Here is a 21478-nt window from a genome sequence, read left to right on the forward strand (position 1 = left end):
CATAAGGTTGGCCACTTCCTGCAGCTGCTGAGGAGCAGGATCCTGCATTTCTGCAGAGGTGCGCTTTGATATTGGCTGGGTAAACCAATGTGAAAACACATTGTATAGTAGATTTAATACTACGCACATTAACACTGGCTATTTTAAAATCCATTTTGTGTGTTTACACCCATATCCATACACCACATGTCTGTTCATCCATGGTCTTGTCACTGGGAGAGTTTCTGCATCCCTATGTTGCAGGCAAGCTGTCAGACACTCTCCACACTGAGATAACTGTCCTGCTCCTCCCTGGGAGTGTTGTCCTGATCCAGTGTCAGCAGGGGGAGGATGAAACCAGGCCGATCCAGTTCTGAGTCCAACAGAGGGGCTATCGTGCTCTGTTCCTAATTCAGCGCGTTGCTGCTCCTTGGTTTCCCGAAGCTATGAAGCAGTCGATACTCCTTGGTTCCTAGTTGCTGGAGATTGGGCTTCACTGAACCCCATGTGACATCCAGCCTTTTCACTTTTGGGTGGGCAAGGGGTGCTCCCCTCCCTCTCCTTCGTGATACTGTGCCTCTTTGCGAGTGGCCATCCCTCCACACATCATCTTCATGAGAGGAGATGCTGGTATGTCCATCATGCAGCTGTCTCTTTCCATTTTGTTATTACTCTGTGGGGGCTCAATGCTTTCCATTGTGGTTGTTTCTCACTAGTATCCACTCTCCCACTCCTTTGCTTCTTCCTCCTCCCTTGACTCTGTCTGTTCAGGTGAAGATTTGGTCAGTTGCTGTGCCTCCATGATAGCTACCTTTTCCACCTCCCTGCCTGTCCCTCCTTTTGGGTGCCTCATTTCAATTGTCTTGCCGGAAGGTGACATTTACTGTCCTTTAGGGTTCCACAGCTCTCGTTGCCATTTCTGGCCACCTGAGCATTTGTGGCAATCCAAAAGGACACTCTTCACAAGTCCAGTCAAGCAGCAATCCTTCCTTGACCTTCATCACAGTCATGTTGACTGTATTATGACCCCCTGGGCTGGGGCATAGATGCAGGCACTAGCAGAGGCCATAGCTCCGGTTGGCTGGTCACTGAATTGGCATTAGGCTAAAGCCAGCATAAAGATCCAACAATTGCAACTCAACTGATGATCCTCCAAGTTCTCCTTGCAATCACGATCCTGTAATGATCACAAGATCTTCTGATGGAGGTTCTGAGCTCGAACTCGTCCTGGAGAACCACCCTCTGGATCATGCTTTCTCCACTGCCTGTATGTGGCCATCCTAAAATCCACCGAGCTACTGCAATTTCTTAGCCTTCTCTGAACTGCTTCCAATAATATCCTTCCATAGTAGTCACCAGTACTGCAGGTGCCAGGTCTTAATGTCCTGAACTGCTGGAACAAACTCCCTCCTCTTGCATTCAATTCACCTCCCAATAAAGCATAACTTTGTTAGTTTTCCTGCTTACTTGCTATACATGCATCGTAATCTTCTGTGATTCATGCATTAAGACATCCAGATCTCTCTGCTTCTTTTATATTTTCTGCCAAAATGGATAGTTTTACAGTTTTTCATACTGGATTCCATTTGCTCGATCTCTGTCCACTCATTTAATATGTCGATATCCCTTTGTAGGCTCTTGTCTTCTTCACAATTCACTTTCCCATCATCTTTGTGTCATCAGCAAATGTATCTACCACACCTTCAGTCATTTCATTCAAAAATCACTTACACAAGTTGTGCAGACACATGGCACACTACTTGTGATATCTGGACAGCCTGATGACGACTTGGGTCTTCCTACTTTCTGTTTTTAACCAGCCAATTTTCTTTCTATGCCAATATGTTATCTCCTACAGCATAAGATTTCATTTTCTTCAATAACTTTTGATGTGGCTATCAAATGACTTCTGGATATCTAAATATAATACATCCACTGGCTCTCCTTTATCTACAGCACAACTTACTTGCTCGCAAAAAGAACAGAAGCTTTGCAAGTAATCTGCTGTAACAGAATGCTGGACTGCTGTAAGAAACTGGGTGTCTCGTTGAGCTCTGGTTTGCAGTCCCCTGGTTAGTATAGCCATAAATTGAGATCTCATGACCTCAATCTTAGCATCTACTTCAGCACTCAATGGGGTAGGTTCTGCCTAAGCTACAACAAAAGCTGTGACATCAGCCTTCATTAGGGTCAAGACTGCCAAGGCTCCCAGTATGATAATAGGGATTTAGGGAATTTGATGCCAATGAATATTGGTTTGGTTCTATTTTGTTGAAGATGGCCATTGCCTGACAATTGGTATGAATGCTATTTACCACAATTAGGGAATTATCACCCCAGTAAATTATGAACTTTGGCAATACTTCCAGAACTGAGCACAAAGAGGCTATTACAATGGCTGCTGCAAATCATGTGACTTCTAACATTTGAGCTATCGTTGCTACCACTTCTCCAGTGAATACCTAATTAAATATGGACATTTCCAATTCTCCAGGGGTATAAACATTTCCATCAACCCAGAAAGACAAAGAAATCTCCAGACATTCAGTCTTCAATGTTCAATCTGAACAAAAGGGAAACTTGAAATTCAATTGATGGCAGATGGAAATGAATGCTCTCATTGTATCTTAATAAACATCTCAAAAACTCAAAAGGTATTAAACATGACATGAAATGTTGGAATCAACATGAATACCATCCCCTTATTTAGAAGGAATGCTGAACTTGTGAAGAACTACATGTTGAATCAGCCATTTTTGGTCTGCTTTTAAAAATAAACTAACTACAATTTCATGAGGAATCTATTGTACCAATCGTTCAGTGGTCAGAAACCTAACCACAAACTAGTTGCATGTCATCAAACAGCTAAGCTAATAAAAGCAATATTGTGAACGCAGGGAATACCAGCTAACAAAGGCACTCCCAACCTATTTCACCAAGGTCACCGGGGAAACAAACTGGAAATTCAATTACAAAATACCTCAACCTGCTGAGAATCCTTTGCATTATACGATACTCACTTTAACTTTGAAAGCAACAAGACCATCCAAGGATCCAATGGAGAGCAGGGACCATTATTCAATATTAAGATAGTTACAAACATTTTTAATAAACCTGTTCTGACCCAGCTCTGAAACAGGTGGGACTTATACCCAGGACAGCTGGTCCAGAGGGTAAAACCATTATCATAGTACTGCAAGAGCCTTCCTGGACATAATTTATAGATATTTTCTAAATCAACTTGTTCAGAGATGTTATGAACTCGCATTGAGTAATAGTTTTCAGTGCTCCTGTCAAAATGTTGTCAGGTTCCATAGTCTACCCAGTTTCCTGAGTTTGTTGATGGCATGTGGCATGGCTCAAATTGGCTGAAGAGTGGCCTCTGTGATGCTGAGACCTTAGGAGGAGGCTGAGATGGATCATCCACTCAATACACTGGCTAAGTATACTTGCAAAGCTTTTTTTGTCGCACTGATATGCTGGGTTTCCCCAACATTTAGGTTGCACCTGTGACCAGTTGATTGGTGAGAATAAGACCTAGGTTTTTCCTCTAATTGTTTCCACATCACCTTCCACATAGTCAGTCTGGCATATTATCAGCAAGAGGTTTCCTTGATCATGCTTGACACAACGTCATGACACATCATGGGATCCAGAAGATATCAAGGGAAACTCTCTCCCAACTGTCTATCACTGTGTTGTCATGTCCAGTGAGGCTGCTTAACTGGTAAGAAAGAACATATATCGGATAGTAAAGAACAAATAATGACAAATCGCTGGAGAAACTTAGCAAATCTGGCAGCATCTGTGGAAAAAGAAATAAGGTTAATGTCTGGTTCAGTGTGACTAATGTGAAATTATGTTGGACTTTAAAACATTAACTCTGGATTTCGCTCCAGAGACAAATGTACAACATGGAAACAGACCTTTTAGTCCAACTCGTCCATGACAACCAGATAGCCTATATAAATCTAGTTCCATTTGTCAGCATTTGGCCCATATCCCCCTAAACCCTTCCTATTCATATACCCATCCAGATGCCTTTTAAATGTTGTAATTGTACCAGCCTCCTCCATTTCTTCTGGCAGCTCATTCAATACACACACCATCCTTTCTGTAAAATAGCTGCCCCTTACATCCCTTTTAAATCTTTATCCTTTCACCTTAAAACTATACTCTCTAGTTTTGGACTCCCCTAACCTGGGAAAAGACCTTGTTTATTCACCCTATCCATGCTCCTCATGATTTTAGATAAACCTCTATAAAGGTCATCTGTCAGTCTCTGATGTTCCAGAAAAAATAGCACCAGTCTATTCAGCCTTTCCCTTTAGCTCAAATCCTCCAACCCTGGCAACATGCTTGTAAGTGGGGGGCACGGTGGCACAGTGGTTAGCACTGCTGTCTCACAGCGCCTGAGACCCGGGTTCAATTCCCGACTCAGGCGACTGACTGTGTGGAGTTTGCACGTTCTCCCCGTGTCTGCGTGGGTTTCCTCCGGGTGCTCCGGTTTCCTCCCACAGTCCAAAGATGTGCGGGTCAGGTGAATTGGCCATGCTAAATTGCCCATAACCTTAGGTAAGGGGTAATGTAGGGGTATGGGTGGGTTGCGCTTCGGCAGGTCGGTGTGGACTTGTTGGGCTGAAGGGCCTGTTTCCACACTGTAAGTAATCTAAAAAATCTAAAAAGTCTTTTCTGAACCCTTTCAAGTTTCACAACATCCTTTCTATAGCAGAGAGACAAGAAATGCACACAGTATTCCAAAAGTGGCCTAACTAATGTCCTGTGCAACCACACCATGACCTCCCCAACTCCTATACTCAATGCAGTGACCAATAAAGGTAAACACACTAAATGCTAGAACTTTAGGATTTTAATCCCGCTCTGGATCTTAGCAGCAGCTGAAGTGCTACAGGTTCCAGATGCCCAGTGACCTCTGCTGTGAGAAATTTCCTCTGGATAACAGGGGAGGATAAATGAAGTTGAGTAAAAAATGAGGTCTGCAGATGCTGGAGATCACAGCTGCAAATGTGTTGCTGGTCAAAGCACAGCAGGCCAGGCAGCATCTCAGGAATAGAGAATTCGACGTTTCGAGCATAAGCCCTTCATCAGGATAAATGAAGTTCTTTTGCAATATCCCTAAGTAGTTAAATAGTTGGCACTTACTGACCAGATTTGAACAAAAATGACTTGCCTTGGCCAAGCAATTATTTTTAATGTTTAACTTAGGTTTTAAATGCAGGTGGACTATTTAATAGGGGAGAGCACAGAAGCCATGCTTACCCCCAGCACATTTATGTAGCACTTTAACAAAGTCCCAAAGTGCCTCACAAAAGTTACATTCAAACCAAATTTGATAAGGAGATATTATGGCACATTAGATGTTCAGCAACCAATAGCTTAAGAGATGGGTTTTAAGGATGATTCAAAGAGGAGAGAAAAGGTGGTGATGTTTTGGAAGGGACTTCCAGAACTGAATCTAGGCAGCTGCCAGTTGAGCAATTAAAGATAGAACTCCTCTACCATTAACAAATTCAGAAATAATTTATTTCTCTGATGTGCGGACATAAGATAATATTCAAGAGTGGAAATCCTCATTGGTGTTTTCCACTCTCCTGTACAAGAACAAAGATGTGACTTGTACACAAAGTGTTGCCCTGGTTAAACTGAACTAGTTCAGTGCAGAACAGGAGATTGACCTGGCAAGTGTGGTACAGTATCAGAGTAGACGCTACATTTGCCGCCTAGTTTTGGTTTAATTCTTATTAACTTTCCTCCCTACTTAAAGACATACTACAAGCTGCAGCTTCAAACATTGTATTCCTGATATCATCTCCTCTAATACCTTACAAGCTATTTGTGTCGAGCTTAGGATCCAAGCAAATGAAGCATGACTCAGACTTCAATGAAGCACTCACCAGCATTCCTCCAAAGCCCACAATGTTCAGAAATAGTCACTTCAGCTCTACTTTTACTCCATCAACTAGTTTATTTGATCCCTGCCTGTTTCATAGTGAGTTAAAAATTTCAGACAAGATCACTTCTTTAATCTAATGATCTTGGAAGCTTTAAGACCGTGTACTCTGCAATCCACTCAGTTTAATTTAACCTTGGTCCAAATAAACACCTTGCGATCAATTGTAACTCAAAGTCTAATTTATTTTTCTCAGTGATTAGAACTATAAACTGGGTGACACGGTGGTTAACACTGCTGCCTCACAGCGCCAGCAACCTGGGTTCGATTCCAGCCTCGGGTGACTGTCTGTGTGGAGTTTGCATGTTCTCCCCGTGTCTGCACTGGGTTCACTCCAGGTGCTCCGATTTTCTCCCACAGTCCAAAGATGTGCAGGTCAGGTGAATTGGCCATGCTAAATTGCCCATAGTGTTAGGTGCATTAGTCAGGGGTAATATAGGGTAGAGGAATGGGTCTGGGTGTGTTACACTTTGGAGGGCCAGTGTGGACTTGTTGGGCCGAAGGGCCTGCTTCCATAGTGTGGGGCATCTAATCTAAACTCTAGGTTGAACCATACCTTTTTTTTGGCTAGGTCGGAGTTACGTCAAGGCTTTTGGAGGATTTTTGCTGTAAGGCAGAGGGAGTTTGCTTGATGCATCTTACCAAACTTAACTTTGTTGCACCTATAGTGCCTGTCAGGCCTGATTTCAGCCTTACCTTACCACCTGCCATTCCTGAAACAACTTAGCACTTAAAGCATATTTGTTGCAACACTGACATCCCTTACATCCATGCAATATTTTAATAGATGGCAAAACACCTAGATGAACATTAGCAATCTGAAGCTGCGCTGCCCCCTGACTGACAGAATCTGAATGTACTGGAACAAGGGAAGATGATAGAGTGATTCTCCAGCAGGATCCTGGGGGTTTTGGTGGACAGGGTGGTGTAAAGGAGAAGAGATCCCTTTCCTGGAGGACTGGGATACAGACCATATTACCAGATCCAGCCAGGCTGGTCTGAGCTCACCTCCAGGTGGAGGAACAGCCAGCAATGTCGAAAGAAGGTCAGCGTGATGTAATATAAAGTGATTGAAGTCAGGATGGTTCCAGCTTCCGTGCTGGTTTTGTGCTGCATTAGTTATCTTTGAAAGCAGGTTTGTGGTGCCACAATGAGCCTGAGTGGTGCTGGCATGTAAAGAGCAGCTGCGTTGAGGGGTATCCCATCATGGAGACAGGAAATTTACATGGACTGGGTGTAATGTGGGAGATGTAGTCCTATCATAATGAGAAACAAACGCAGAAATTCCAAAATACAGCCACCTGCTAAATCCTGATATCTTTCATCTCCAAACATACTTACTTTCTTAGTTGTCTTCTGCTCAATTCTTCAAACTTCGACATGCTCCTCACCCTTCACAGTTGTGCTCATTAGTGCCTTTCAGTTTTGCCATTATGCGTTTCCCATTTGTATACTTTCTCTATGCAACTGTAACATGCTCCTCACTCTGGAGGTCTTCCCTCTCAGCAGAAGTGTCTGTTGTATTTCACTGCCCCCCAATCTTTACAGGAGTTAATGGATGTGCTTTGGAACAATTAAACGCATTGCACCAGATGCAGTACTTCAATGTTATCAATTTAGACTGCAGTGCTTTGTTAGGAATGTAACCACAACTGCATATTTTCATTATAGCTTTATAGATATCAAAGTGTTGCTATGTTGATGAAATATTCTAGGTATGTATGACACTTCGGTCCTCAACAATTGTCTCAATGTATTTCCATTTCCACTTACTCTTCATCCTGCAAATTATACAGTCCATTTAAACTTGAAAGGTTTCAAAAATGTGGATCATATTAGAAGAAGTAGTTCCAAAATGCAGACCTTTTTCTAAAAAAAGGCATTATCCACCTTTATCAAACTCCAAAGGAATCCTCAATTAGATCAACAGGTGGTAACACTAGAAATGTTACAGCATATTGATGATGGTCAGGATGGAAGGATTTCTGAATTCTTGAACTAATTTGATATAGTTTAAGTCACTGAGAAAATCGCACTCTAAAGCCCAAGTCTAATTAGAAGCAACGAAAGGCATAGACAATTAGGCCTTGTATTCCTCATCATAGTTTGAAACTAACCAGACAACCCAACATTTTCACAACTGTTAAAAATCTAACAACACCAGGTTATAGTCCAACAGGTTTAATTGGAAGCATTAGCTTTCGGAGTGCCGCTCCTTCATCAGGTGGTTGCAGAGTACACAACTGTAAGACACAGGGTTTATAGCAAAAGTTTACAATGTGATGTAACTGAAATTATACATTGAAAAACACCTTGATTGTTTGTTAAGTCTCTCATCTGTTAGAATGGTCATGTTAGTTTCACTTCTTTCATATGTAAATGGAAAAACTTTTTTTAAGAAGTTACCTTCTCAGGTTAACTGTAACAATTTTTACCTGTAACAATTGGTGTCAGCCCAGGTAATGTATTGAAGGTGTGATTTACATATGAAAGAAGTGAAACTAACAGTCATTCTAACAGGTGAGAGACTTAATAAACAAACAATCAAGGTATTTTTCAATGTATAATTTCAGTTATATCACACTGTAAACTTTTGCTATAAACCCTGTGTCTTACAGTTGTGTACTCTGCAACCACCTGATGAAGGAGCATCGCTCCGAAAGCTAGTGCTTCCAATTAAACCTGTTGGACTATAACCTGATGTTGTGAGATTTTTAACTTTATACACACCAATCCAACACCGGCATCTCCAAATCACAACATCATTACAAGTTTCTTATCGGATAATAACAGAGAGTCTTTCTTTAATTTGGGCAGTAAGGCAATTGTCTATATAGTGCATTGACTGGTAGACTGCCTGATATGTTAACTATAATATTTCAGCTGCCAGACAGATCTGCATGACTAAGTTTGGAAGCTAACTTCAATCCCAAGTGCAATAATCATAGAGACCAGCAAGATTCCACATTCTGAATAGTATAGATCCCAGATCCCACCTAAATTGGGTCCAAAACTCTTCATAGTTCCCCAAAACCCCCTATCAACCAGATTTCCTGCTCTTGTTTAGCCATCTAAAGCACCTTGTTGGAAATTAAGTATACCTCAAAACGCAATGGTTAAAGCAACCCTCTGGTAGTTTGTTTAAGTTGCTTTCCTTTCGCATATAAGCCAAGACTGGCGGTGGATTATTTGAGCACTGAAAGTATTATTCTGGGAATTAACTAGACTCTCAAGTTTAAAAGTAAACCTATTTTCAGAATCCTGTGCATGTCTAATTCAACATTGCAAAATAATTAATCCATTTATAGACATTATCCTCTGTTGGTCACAGTGCTCCAGATTTTAATTAAATGAACAGAATGACAACATTGTCCACTCAGTACAAATACGGCTCAAATTCGAGGAACCAAAACATCGCCCCATTCTCCTCCCATCTCTTTGTTTCCAGCAATAGTATAGCGATCTCAGTACTTTTCGTGAGACATAAAATCTTTCTGGACAAGGCCAAACTGTTGTAGCTCATGCTGAACTGCTTTTAAAAAAAAGTCCTTCATCTTGGAAGATTAATATCAGATGTTTCTGTTGCGCCTCGGCCCAATGTTGTGCACCCAAGAGCATGAAAAGATCATCTAGTGAGAGGTCAGCAAACACTAAATGAAAAAAGAATAGAACAGGAGTTTAAAATAGACAGCTTTTCCCTCGGGATTAAACCCTGACCTACATTCTCTTGTCCTGTAACTAAAGCCTACCCTCAGATAAAAGATATTCTAAATGAGTTTTGTCATATTGAAGGATCTCTGGAATGGAATTAAAACAGCCCAGGTGGTTTCCACAGATCAGTGGGCCACAACAGTCACCTGGCTAGTGGGAAGTGGGGACACGGGACATTGTGATTTGTGATGATTTGTGTTTTTCTTTGTGCATTTACAAATTTATTGAACATATGGCCACACACATTGGTTGTCTAAGATGAGCTCTCTATCACACTAGCCACTAGGAATGGTTTCTCCTTGTTATACTCAACTTGCTTCGTGTAACCAATTCCTAATACTTTATCTCACAGAAAGTAACATCTTCAGAAAAACCATGTTTAGTACAAAGCCAATGAAGACGGTCCAGAGAAATCAACATCGTAGTTGTATTGTCAAAGAGCAGCAGATTTCTCCATGTGTCTGGACTACCTCCTGCCATGAAAATAAAAAATTCCCTCAATATTCAGGTGATCTTACATTACTAAAAAAAAATCCAAATAAAAATGGCATCTGCTATTCCTGAAAGGTGTGTGAAGCTGTCAGCTTCCATATAGTCCTCTGTACTGCTACTTTTGTGAATTCACCTTGTTAATAGCAGTTTCAAACAGAGCAATAACTTGCTCACTGACATATTATTTCTCTGGATTGATTTTAAATTTGATTTCCCATTGAGCCAGGTGATATCCTCTGCTCGGGACCAAGTGAAATTGTTCATCAGTATCCACATTAGTTTCTTTTGCATCCTAAAAACAGCATAAGTTTATCTTATCCAGTCTCATTTTCCATCCTAATATCAACTCCCTGTATATCTTAGATGTATATTTTGGTCTCCACACATTACTCCAGGAATAGGGTATTTTCTATTCTTGAATTTAATAGGAGAATGTAGAAAATGCTCTGCTTTCTCCAGTGACTGTGATTCAGGATTAACTGTCACACATCGATTATGCTAACCGTACACAGTACAAAGGCACACCGTTATCCTCAAAAGAGATTACATTGGTCTTGGAAAACTCTAAAGTATACAATAAAGGTGACGAGAAAAAGCTAAATTTGTAAAATAGCATTGGCAAACTTCAAAAAGGACAAGTTTACTCGTCGTACATATTTAGGATACAGTGTGGCGTACCATTTACTTACACAATTGTCACTGTGTTCCAGATTCAGTTTATGGGCATAACAAGAGCTTTGTAGATGATGTGATAAGTTACTACATAAATACAATTTTTTATTTCTCTACACTCCCTTTAACGTACCATGGAGAGAGGACTGACAGCTCTTATCTGCAACAGGTGAAGCAAACTTATGAGACACTCAAACCAAGAGCTATTTTGTGGAACTCAACTGTTCACATATTTTTGTACATCCAACAATCCTGGCCCTCCCGTCTCTCCTGTTTGTAAAGAAACTTTCTTACCCTTATTAGAAGTTCTGGGAATTCACTATTGATTACATTTTATTTCTGCTTGTCACTTGAAGACAATTAAATAAAAACACATGCTGGGCAGTTGAGTTTGTTAGATACACTACCAGCACTGAAGCACACAGGGAGTGATTGAAGACAGCTTGACCCTGGTAACCACGATGGGCAGCTGTCAATGGTAATCGCCTTGATGCTCTGTAGCCAAGACAATCTAACAGCAGAAAATCAATCAATTTAAAAGCTGACGAGAAAGGAGAGGGGTATTGGGATGCAAAGGAGGCAAAAAGAGAATGGGCAGCAAGGTAAATGAAGGGAGCAAGAAGGAATGGGACAAAGGGGGAGGAAGAGAAGAAGTAGCAGCAAGGTGGAAGAAACAGAGGAGAATGGCAGTGATCCAAACACAAAGTAGGTCAATACATTGTCCCAAATGACTTAAAAAATTATTGAAGATCTGATTTAATGTCTCTTATGAACATCAAACGCATTCTTGCTGGAAAACATGTGGCACTTTCAAAATTAAGAATTAGAATCCCTACTGTGTGGAAACATGTCCTTCGGCCCAACAAGTCCACACCAACCCTCCGAAGCTCATCCCACCCAGAACCGTTCCCCTACATTTACCCCAACTCATGCACCTAACGTATACATTACTGAACTCAGCATGGACTATTCACCTGGCCTACACATCTTTGGACTGTGGGAGGAAACCGGAGCACCCGGAGGAAACTGGGAGAATGTGCAAATTCCACACAGTCACCCGAGATAGGAATGAACCTGGGTCCCTGATGCTGCGAGACAGCAGTGCTAACCACTGAGACACCATGCCGCAGAGCTTGAGTCCACTATCAGTTATTAAATTATGACTAATCCAGACTAAGAAAGAAAAAGAGTACACCTATTTAAATGTGAAATTGTGGATTTTAAAGGGTTGTAGATTGCAAAAGGTAAAACTCAGTGAGGGGTTTCATAGTTTGAGGTCCTGGAAGAGTTTTGAGCTGGAAATATATCCAATGCTCTGTAAAGTCCCTAATATATATATTTAAATAGAAAATGGGTAACAAGGGAAGAGAGTAACAACTGAATGAATATTCAGGTGAGCAGCACCATCAATATAATTACCAGTATTTCTAACAGGTCACTGCCTCCAGGCTACTAAAGCAAAGCAGGTTCCAAGTTAACAAAAGTGTAAGAAACTAAGTCTAATTGCAACATCGCTAAAGAAACACAGTATACATCATCACAGAGAGAGATGCAATGGCACATGATCCTGCTCTCTCTGTCAGCCTCATGGCCAGGTAAATCCAGCTGTTTCTTAATACAGTTAATGTGCTGCTTACCCCCAAAAAATCTCAGTAAATAATCATTTGGCTGCATTGTGAGACAAGTATACTAAACTAACTAGGACTAATTCTTCCACAGTCAATTCATTGTCCAATTACAGTTTACTATCTCCAAAAGGGAACTGGATAAGGACTTATGCACTCATTGAAATTTAGAAGAATGAGAGGCAATCTAATTAAAACATGCAAAATTCTTAGAGGACTTGAGAGTGTAGATGTGGAAAAGTAATTTCTTCTTGTGGACAATCTAGGTTAGAAGACATAATTTCAGAATAAGGGGTCACCATTTAAGACACACATGAGGAGGAATTTCTTCTCTCATGGAGTGATGAATCTGTGGAACTCTTTACCATTGAGTGCTGTCAAGGCTGAATCATTATCAATCTATCTTAACCTTGACGATTCTTAATCAGTTTGAAAAAAAACAAGGTTTATGGGGAAATGTCAGGAAAGTAGAGCCGAGGATTACCAGATCAGCCATGATCTCATTGAACGGCAGAGCAGATACAGGGGTTATTATAGCAGGGGCTGGATTTTCCACTTCTTATGGTTTTATAGTCAAGAAGAGAGAAAAGAAGTTACAGTGCAATGGGAAAAACAATAGCTGAATTGTTTTTCCCAGATAGCAGCACAGTAAAGATGAGTTAAATGATCTCCATCTGTTTTTTAACCAGAATATGATTCTACATTGGGCATAAACCAGCAGGAGGTACATTTTTTGGACATAATACCAGGAGTCATTTCATCAATCTGTACCTATTTGTTTTAGTTACTAAAATATTTCCTTCTCTTCATTGATTCTCAGAAGAAAACACATCCTAATTGTCAGCACTCAACAGGCTTTACTTGATTTCAGTCTGGAGTGTTCGTGGTGATCCCTACTTGAATCTGTAAAGCAATGCCCCATGGTTCAGAAGAAATTCAGTTGGAGGGAGAATGGAAACAAGAATTAGTTGCTGTAAGAGAAAATAAGTTCATAATGCAAACCTATTCCCTCCACCTCTGTCCCAATTACTCAGCAATGGCAGATTATAGGATGAAAACTATTTCAGAGCATGTCATCACAAAACTATAGAATGCTCTGGTCAGACCACAGCTAGAGTTTAATGATATGTTTGGGTTATTGAGGCAGAAAAGAAGACATCCAAGCATTGGAAACCATGCAAAAACAGCCACAAGATTGGTCCCTCATGCTAGAGATTGGAATGATGAGCAGTGAGTGGAGGAACTTGAGACTGGGTTTTACATTACGTGTCAATATGTTTGAACTTGAGGTTTTGTTAAAGTTACCCAGTGACCGTCCTATGACCCACATGTCTATTGCACACCTCTACAATAAAAGTAGCAGTTGGGTAGCATCAGGTGAGTCAATCGAAGCCCTTGAGTAGGAAATTAATGACACTGTCATTGGGTTTTAAGCAGCAGCAAGAGTAGTCCAAGGCAAGTATCCAGACTGACAGGTTTGGAGGGCCCTTGATTCAGCTTTTACCCCTTTTCCACCAGGTTGCTCTCTCCATATGAGCCTCTCAAATCTCCAGCTACCAGCTCTTTGAACCTGCCAGCTTTCTACCTGCAGATATCCCCAAACACCTTCTCAAATCCTGATCCAACTCGTCACAGCTCTGTCCCACATTACTGGAGAAATGCCAGCCTCTTGTTGGTTGGCAGCTCTCTTAGCTGGCATTTGCTGTTCCCAAGTGGTGGGAATCCAGCCTTCAGCCTCTTAGCAGCCAACTAACTGCTTTATGGCTGCAGACATCCTGTACTCAGTGCAGCAGACTGCCCCAATTCTTTAGATGGGGGAGAAAATGATAGCTTATACTATTCAGCTGTTGGACTTTTTTGTCTTACAGAATAATATGTACTGGTGTAAAAGCAAGTGGGAAGCAATTTTAAAATTGGTAGATCCAAACCAGTTATTTCAAACTAAACAGAGTAGAACCATGCTCTACAGGTGTAAATTGCAAAGATTGAATTTACAATCAAGACCGCCCGAAAAGGAATGGAACACCAAATATAATATCAAAGATTAAACATAGAATCATTTAAGAACCAACTAGATGCTGCAATTAGGAATCCGTATAGACATTCTAGATGGATGAGCTGAATGGCTTCCTCATCTATAATTATCTTGTAATCTTAAAAAGTAAGAATCCAGTTATTTGTTCCAATAAATTATTGAATCAAATATTTGTAACCACTAAATCTTGTTGCCTAATTGGAAACTTAAAATCAAATTGGTTGATTTTGCAGCGTCAAGTTAGTGAGGCAACATTCCTAATGAAAAGCATTAAAAACATCTCTCACATTTTAATTCCTTATTTCATTATTTCAATGCATAATTTAATACAATCCTCTTTCTGCTACTGTGAACAGTCATTAACTAACTTTTTTGTTAAATAAAGAGAGCAATAGAGGAAGTTAACTGTCATTAGTCATAATTTACATCAAATAGCCCCTCAGTTTTGATGTTTACCCAATTTCCCCACCAACCGCAAAATGAGCAAAAGTCCCATTTGGGTTTTCAGTGTTGTCAGAACATGATTTACTCCAGTTCTGAATATATTTTCCAGTGCATGTTTCAAGTTGGAAAATCAAAAGCTGAAAATGCTACTTGTAAATTTTCAATGTGATCATTACCATTTAAAAATAAATCTAAATGAACCACAGTACCATAGGATGGTCACAAGCACAGCAGGATGTCATTGAGCCCATTAAGTCTGTGCTGGCACTAGGCAAGTGCAGTGCAGCTGTCCTCACTACTCCACATTTTCCAATAGCCCTGCAATTGCTTTTCCTTCCAGCACTTATCAAATTCACATCTGAAAGCTACAACTGAACCTTCCTCCACACACGTCCAGGCAATTCATTCTCAGTGTGTAAAAATACTCCAATGTCACTTATTGTTCCTTTGCTAGTTATATTAAATTAGTTCGCAACCATGATGCCAGTGGGAACAATTTCCTTCTATTGTCTCCGTCTCGATCCCTCATGACTTGGAACTTTGAACTCTATCAAATCTCTCCAAATTTTTCTCTAAGGAAAATATCTATCTTATTCTAACTTAAGTTCCTCAACTCTGGAAATGTATTCACAAATCCTTTCTGTACTCTTTTTAATGTCTTCGCATTGTTCCTAAAGTGTGGCACCAAGAGCTAGATGCAATACTCCAACTGAAACCAAGGCATTGTTTTACAAAAGTTTCACATAACTTTTGTTTTTCTCCTCAGTGCTCTAATAAGAAAATCTAGGATACTGTATGCTTTATGAATTGCTCTCTCAAACAAACATGCCACTTTCAATGACTTATACACATTAAAATCCTGCTCCGCCTCTGGAACTGTATTCCTCCTTTGTTTTGTTTCCTCACATTCTCCCTATCAAAATGAATTACTTCACTGTAATGGTTTTTATCTGGTCTGCCTTTTCCACTAGCATCTCTATTTCTTTTTTTTTCTACATTATTCTCCTTACAGTTCACAAGTTTAAACTACATGGAAATTTTGAAATTGTGTCCAGTAAACTGGGTCCTTAATACAAACCAGAAACAGCAAAGGTCGCATCATAAATACCTCGGGAATCTCACTATAAACCTCCCTTCAGACAGAAAAACCATCCATTAATCACAACTATTCAGTCAGCTGAGTTTTTATTTCATGTAGAATGTATATACTACTCAGTTAAACAAATAATCACTTAGTTTGACCTAGATTTAATTACCAGGAATCCTGCATTATTACAACTTAATCATAACGTCCCTGTCTAACGGGTACTCACAGATAATGAAGTAATCTCTGTTTCTAGCAAACTCTAGCCCCATGTAGTTGGGGCTAAACTCCTGGAATTTGATTGTGAATTTTATTTCCTTATCAGGTTTGTTACATGCAACAAGCAAGTGGGGGTTGATGACAGTGCTGCACGCTTCTGCTTGGGCCTCAGTCACCAGGTACAGCTTGTAATATTCGTACTGGTCTTGATTGTTCATTTTCGGACAGATTATATCCAGCTTGTCGCCGATCTCTGGGTACAATACCAGGCCTTTCCCAGCTTGGAATCTAAAAAGAGGATGAAGAGGAGTTATTAGGCTGTTGTTTTAACAGAACCAAGTTTCTATTACCCATCCAGCACAATGGCACCCTTTGAAAGCCAACAACTGAAGTGTATCCTGCAGCATTATAATAACTGCCTGCAGTTAACTTTTAAATACATGATATACTTAAATATATGTGGAAGAGAAACAAGTATTTTCTCCCCTCAAGATTCTCTCCCGTTATTTTTCTAACACAGGGTATATCAAAACCTGATCCTATTATCATACAATTCCCACACATGAACACTTGATAAAAACTATTAACATGAAACTCGTCAGATTTTCCTTGCCTTAGCCCAGGATAACTGAGACCAACTGTCATACAGCTCTAGCTGAGATCAATTAATTCAACAGAGACCAGGATCAAAGTATGGTATTCCTGGTCTGTGGAGCTCATTACCACTAATTAGCGTATTAAACCACTGGGGCCACTTAAGATACAAGATTTCAGTGACACCTCATCCACTGCTACACACAAAAAAAGCAACATTTCTCTGACCAGTTAGTTGAAACCAATATAGCATTGCTTATCAAAATCTCCTGAAGTGAACTCAGTAGTAAAGCACAGACTGTGACCCTTAGGGAAAAATCACATAGCATCAAATACAACACCAACTACATTGCAAATAGTGAAAGGCTTTTTTTTAAAAACAAATAGCTACCTGGTTTCTCTGATGTTTCCAGAGTGAACTCAGAGCCAAGGAAATCCATGGTTTGATTCATGAACAGCATTGAAAAAAATTAATGTCAGCTGCAACAACTGCTGTGCTGTTACAATTAGTCAGTCCCCCATGGTTAAAGAAAGAAAAAGTCAGGATTTCTACTCCTAACCACACTCTAGTAAACTTTGCCGCAAGGAGCTGGCTTAGAAAGAATGCAGCAGAGAGAATGTAATACCCTCCCTCAAGGCAAGCTTGGTGACAGAGTATTTCATCAAGCAGGAGGTTGGTAGCTGGGGAGCCCACCACCTGCCTGCCTGATTGAATGCTCCTGTTGGTCCCTTGCTGCAGGTTTTCTAGTCTTCTGGGTGTGTGAAGGTGGGGTAGGGTGAGGGGTGTCAAGGTTCTTCAGCCTGATGGAAGGGCCAATTATAAGGGTGTAAGACACTGGGAGAAAGCCTCCTGTCTTTGTTATTCCTGTCCTTTTCCCTGTAGACTCTCCCCTGACACCAGGGTCTTATGTCCTTCAGTAGCCCCGAGCCTCACCCCCCCCACCAGTGGTACTGCTCAGCAATGTCCAGCTGCCAAGCTTCTAATTCAAGGTGGGTGGTTTCCACAGTAAGTTGAAAATGTGTTGCTGGTTAAAGCACAGCAGGTTAGGCAGCATCCAAGGAATAGGAAATTCGACGTTTCGGGCATAAGCCCTTCATCAGGAATGAGGAGAGGGTTGTTGTGGTTCTGTTCGCCGAGCTGGAAGTTTTTGCTGCAAACGTTTCGTTCCCTGGCTAGGGAACATCATCAGTGCTATTGGAGCCTCCTGTGAAGCGCTGCTTTGATGTTTCTTCCGGTATTTATAGTGGTTTGTTCTTGCCGCTTCCGGGTGTCAGTTTCAGCTGTAGTAGTTTGTATGTGGGGTCCAGGTCGATGTGTCTGTTGATGGATGTTCTTGCCGTTTCCGGGTGTCAGTTTCAGCTGTAGTAGTTTGTATATTGGGTCCAGGTCCATGTGTCTGTTAATGGAGTTTGTGGATGAATGCCATGCCTCTAGGAATTCCCTGGCTGTTCTCTGTCTGGCTTGTCCTATGATGGTAGTGTTTTCCCAGTCAAATTCATGTTCCTGGTTGTCTGAGTGTATGGCTACTAGGGATAGCTGGTCGTGTCGTTTTGTGGCTAGCTGATGTTCATGGATACGGATTGTTAGCTGTCTTCCTGTTTGTCCTATATAGTGTTTTGTGCAGTCCTTGCATGGACCCCACATACAAACTACTACAGCTGAAACTGACACCCGGAAGCGGCAAGAACAAACCACTATAAATACCGGAAGAAACATCAAAGCAGCGCTTCACAGGAGGCTCCAATAGCACTGATGATGTTCCCTAGCCAGGGAATGAAACGTTTGCAGCAAAAACTTCCAGCTCGGCGAACAGAACCACAACAACAGACACCCGAGCTACAAATCTTCAACCAGACTTTAAATGAGGAGAGGGTGCCAGGCAGGCTAAGATAAAAGGTAGGGAGGAGGGACTTGGGGGAGGGGCGATGGAGATGTGATAGGTGGAAGGAGGGTGATAGGCCAGAGTGGGGTGGGGGCGGAGAGGTTAGGAAGAAGATTGCAGGTTAGGAGGGCGGTGCTGAGTTGAGGGAACCGACTGAGACAAGGTGGGGGGAGGGGAAATGAGGAAACTGGAGAAATCTGAGTTCACAGTAAGGCACTCAATCTCAGCTAAAATCTGCTATTCCTAATGGACTGCCTGATTGGGAAGATCTACAAAATGAAATGCCAAAAGAATTAACATACATGGCTTGTCAGCTCTCCAACCAGCAGGCGAGACCCTCGTTGCCTCCATTAAATACTATTCACATAACAAGGTCAACAATCACATGACACCAGGTTATAGTCCCATGGTTTCTTTGAAAACACTAGAAGCGCTACTCCTTCATCAGGTATTAGACATTATTCACATGACAGAGCAGCCCATGGACTATTACTGTCTAAGCCTATGTAATGGGACCAGTACGCAAATAGAAATAGTATGGCAGACATACTGCTCAGTACAGTATTCCAGCAAATTTAATAACTTCAGGAAAGATAAACAGAACCTGGAGTGCAGTTTGCTTCTGTAGTGTAAACCTAGTCAAGAACCATAGCATTGTATCTCCATTTGTCCTACAACCATGCTTATAGTGCAAAAGCACTTCTCTTTGACAGTCGAATGCTTTGCAGCATCCTGAGGTTATGAATGGAGCTATATAAATTCCTTTTTAGCCCAGGCAATATTCCAGCAGCCAGACAGAGCAACACAAAGATACAGAAAGTCACAGGCTCTACTAAGTATGACTCCACAATAAGCGAGAAGCAGGAATGTGGTGGAATCTAACAAGCAATATATCTGACAATTGAAGATGGGGGGGTGGGGGTGGGGGCGGGGTGTGGGTGAGGAGAGATAAAATTAAGATAGATTCAGTATCTACCAGAACTTTCAGTCAAATTTGGTGGAACTGCACTCACTTTTTGGCTAACACGCAAACTCTTCAATAAACGTCCTTTTCTCAGTGGTTCAAGGTGAGAATCCAGCTTCCTGTTATATTAACTAATCTCAGCCACATGGGTGTAGGGTGGACTGAATTTATCCTGTTGCCCTAGGCTAGGTTGATTTGATAACTCTGTCTGTGAAGAACTAATATATGATAAATAGGTGATTAACAAGGTCGGGTTTGGCGGCGAGGTCTCCAACAGTTGATAACATGCAAGCTGACGCATGAAGGAAGGTCACTGAAGCAAGAGGATGCTCGTTGCCTTTAAGGGAGAAAGGAAATTGGAATAAATAAAAGAGATTGAACTAAACACATTGTGCTGAATTTTCTTCCAGAATGGATGCATCGGAGGTTCTGATCATCATATTTACTCCATTACAACCACAAAGGAATGGAGCAGCAGCTGGCTGGATTACATCCCAAATATCTGATATCCCTGCAGCTCTACATGACTGGGTGCAACGTTTAATATTCTGATGCTTCTTGGATTAAGGTTTTATAGAGACAGATGGTTATCACAAGCAAACAGTTTAAACCCAATACTTCACTCCAGTTCCCCACCCAATCTCCCATTAATTTTTATTATTTACAGTGCTTTACCAATGATTTTTAAAAGTGTCTGGATAGGTGGATATGTTTTTAACTATCACCTTAGTTCACAATGATGCACTTTAATGGGTCGGATGTGAGTGCTTTACTTAGTCTGTTGGTAAGCATTTGAGGTTAAACAAACCATCTGGCAAATGCATAACTTGATTCTGTACAAGAAAATTGCAGTAACCTTATCAGCTTTGCAGGGCCTAAACATGACCAAAGGAGTCTCATCAATTACTACAAAGCCACTTGTGCAAACTCTGCATTGCTCAGTGTTGTAATGTATTAAACAATATATATTTGAGCAAGCCCCAGCAGAAATCAGGTAATATGCCCATATCAACATTATAGCATTAAATATTTTTGCTGTACTTAATTACTTGGTGCTGCAAATTCATTGTTTAGGAGATACATGTATAGATTTCCATTTCCAGACAAAGACACAGTTCTCATGACCCTGGGTACCAAGAACCCTCCAGCACAGATAACCATTGTAATAAATCTGCTGACATTGTCTCTCATTCACGCAACTTTTGAGACAAAGAGATATAAGCAGATACATACATTTAATGCTACTTCATTTATTTTTACAAAGAACAAAGAACTTGGGTCTATATATAACATTTATGTTATTTTATGAAAACAGAACATCCAAAGTGCCAATTAAGTAATCTTGACTTTGTTATCTGTCTATATTCTCCACAGGGAGTTGGTATCATTTGAGAACATGAGTTCACACCCACGGCTCTATTCCAAGCCCTTTATCAACTCGATACAAGTGACTAATTTCTGATCAAGATTGGGAATTAAAAATTCAAGGGTATTCAATGTTTCAGAAGAATGGTCAAAAATGAAAAGGAGGTGGAGGAGTGTTTAGAATCATACAGCATGGAAACAGACCCTTCGGTCTGACTTATCAGTGACAACTCAGTTTTCTAAACCGAACTAGTCCCATTTACCTGCATTTGCTCTATTTCCTTCTCACTTTTTCCTCTTCATATACCTGTCCAAATGTCTTTTAAATGTTGCAATTGTATCCGCATTTACCACTTTCTCTGGCAATAATCTCCACACTCTCTATAATCACCCTCTATAAAGAAGTTATACTCCGATCCCTTTTAAATCTTTCTCCTCAC

General features: G+C 40.8%; 1 protein-coding gene across 2 annotated transcripts in view; it reads right to left on the minus strand.

Moving 5' to 3' along the window:
• efnb1 (ephrin-B1) overlaps positions 1-21478 on the minus strand; it is a 217959-nt gene that overhangs the window by 70110 nt on the left and 126371 nt on the right. For both annotated transcript variants that reach the window (XM_060832770.1, XM_060832768.1), the window contains exon 2: positions 16243-16520. In XM_060832770.1, the coding sequence (XP_060688753.1) occupies positions 16243-16520 (278 nt within the window). The remainder of the gene's footprint in view (positions 1-16242; positions 16521-21478) is intronic.

The sequence above is a fragment of the Hemiscyllium ocellatum genome, chromosome 11 (assembly GCF_020745735.1).
Source record: "Hemiscyllium ocellatum isolate sHemOce1 chromosome 11, sHemOce1.pat.X.cur, whole genome shotgun sequence".
Lineage (NCBI taxonomy): Eukaryota > Metazoa > Chordata > Chondrichthyes > Orectolobiformes > Hemiscylliidae > Hemiscyllium > Hemiscyllium ocellatum.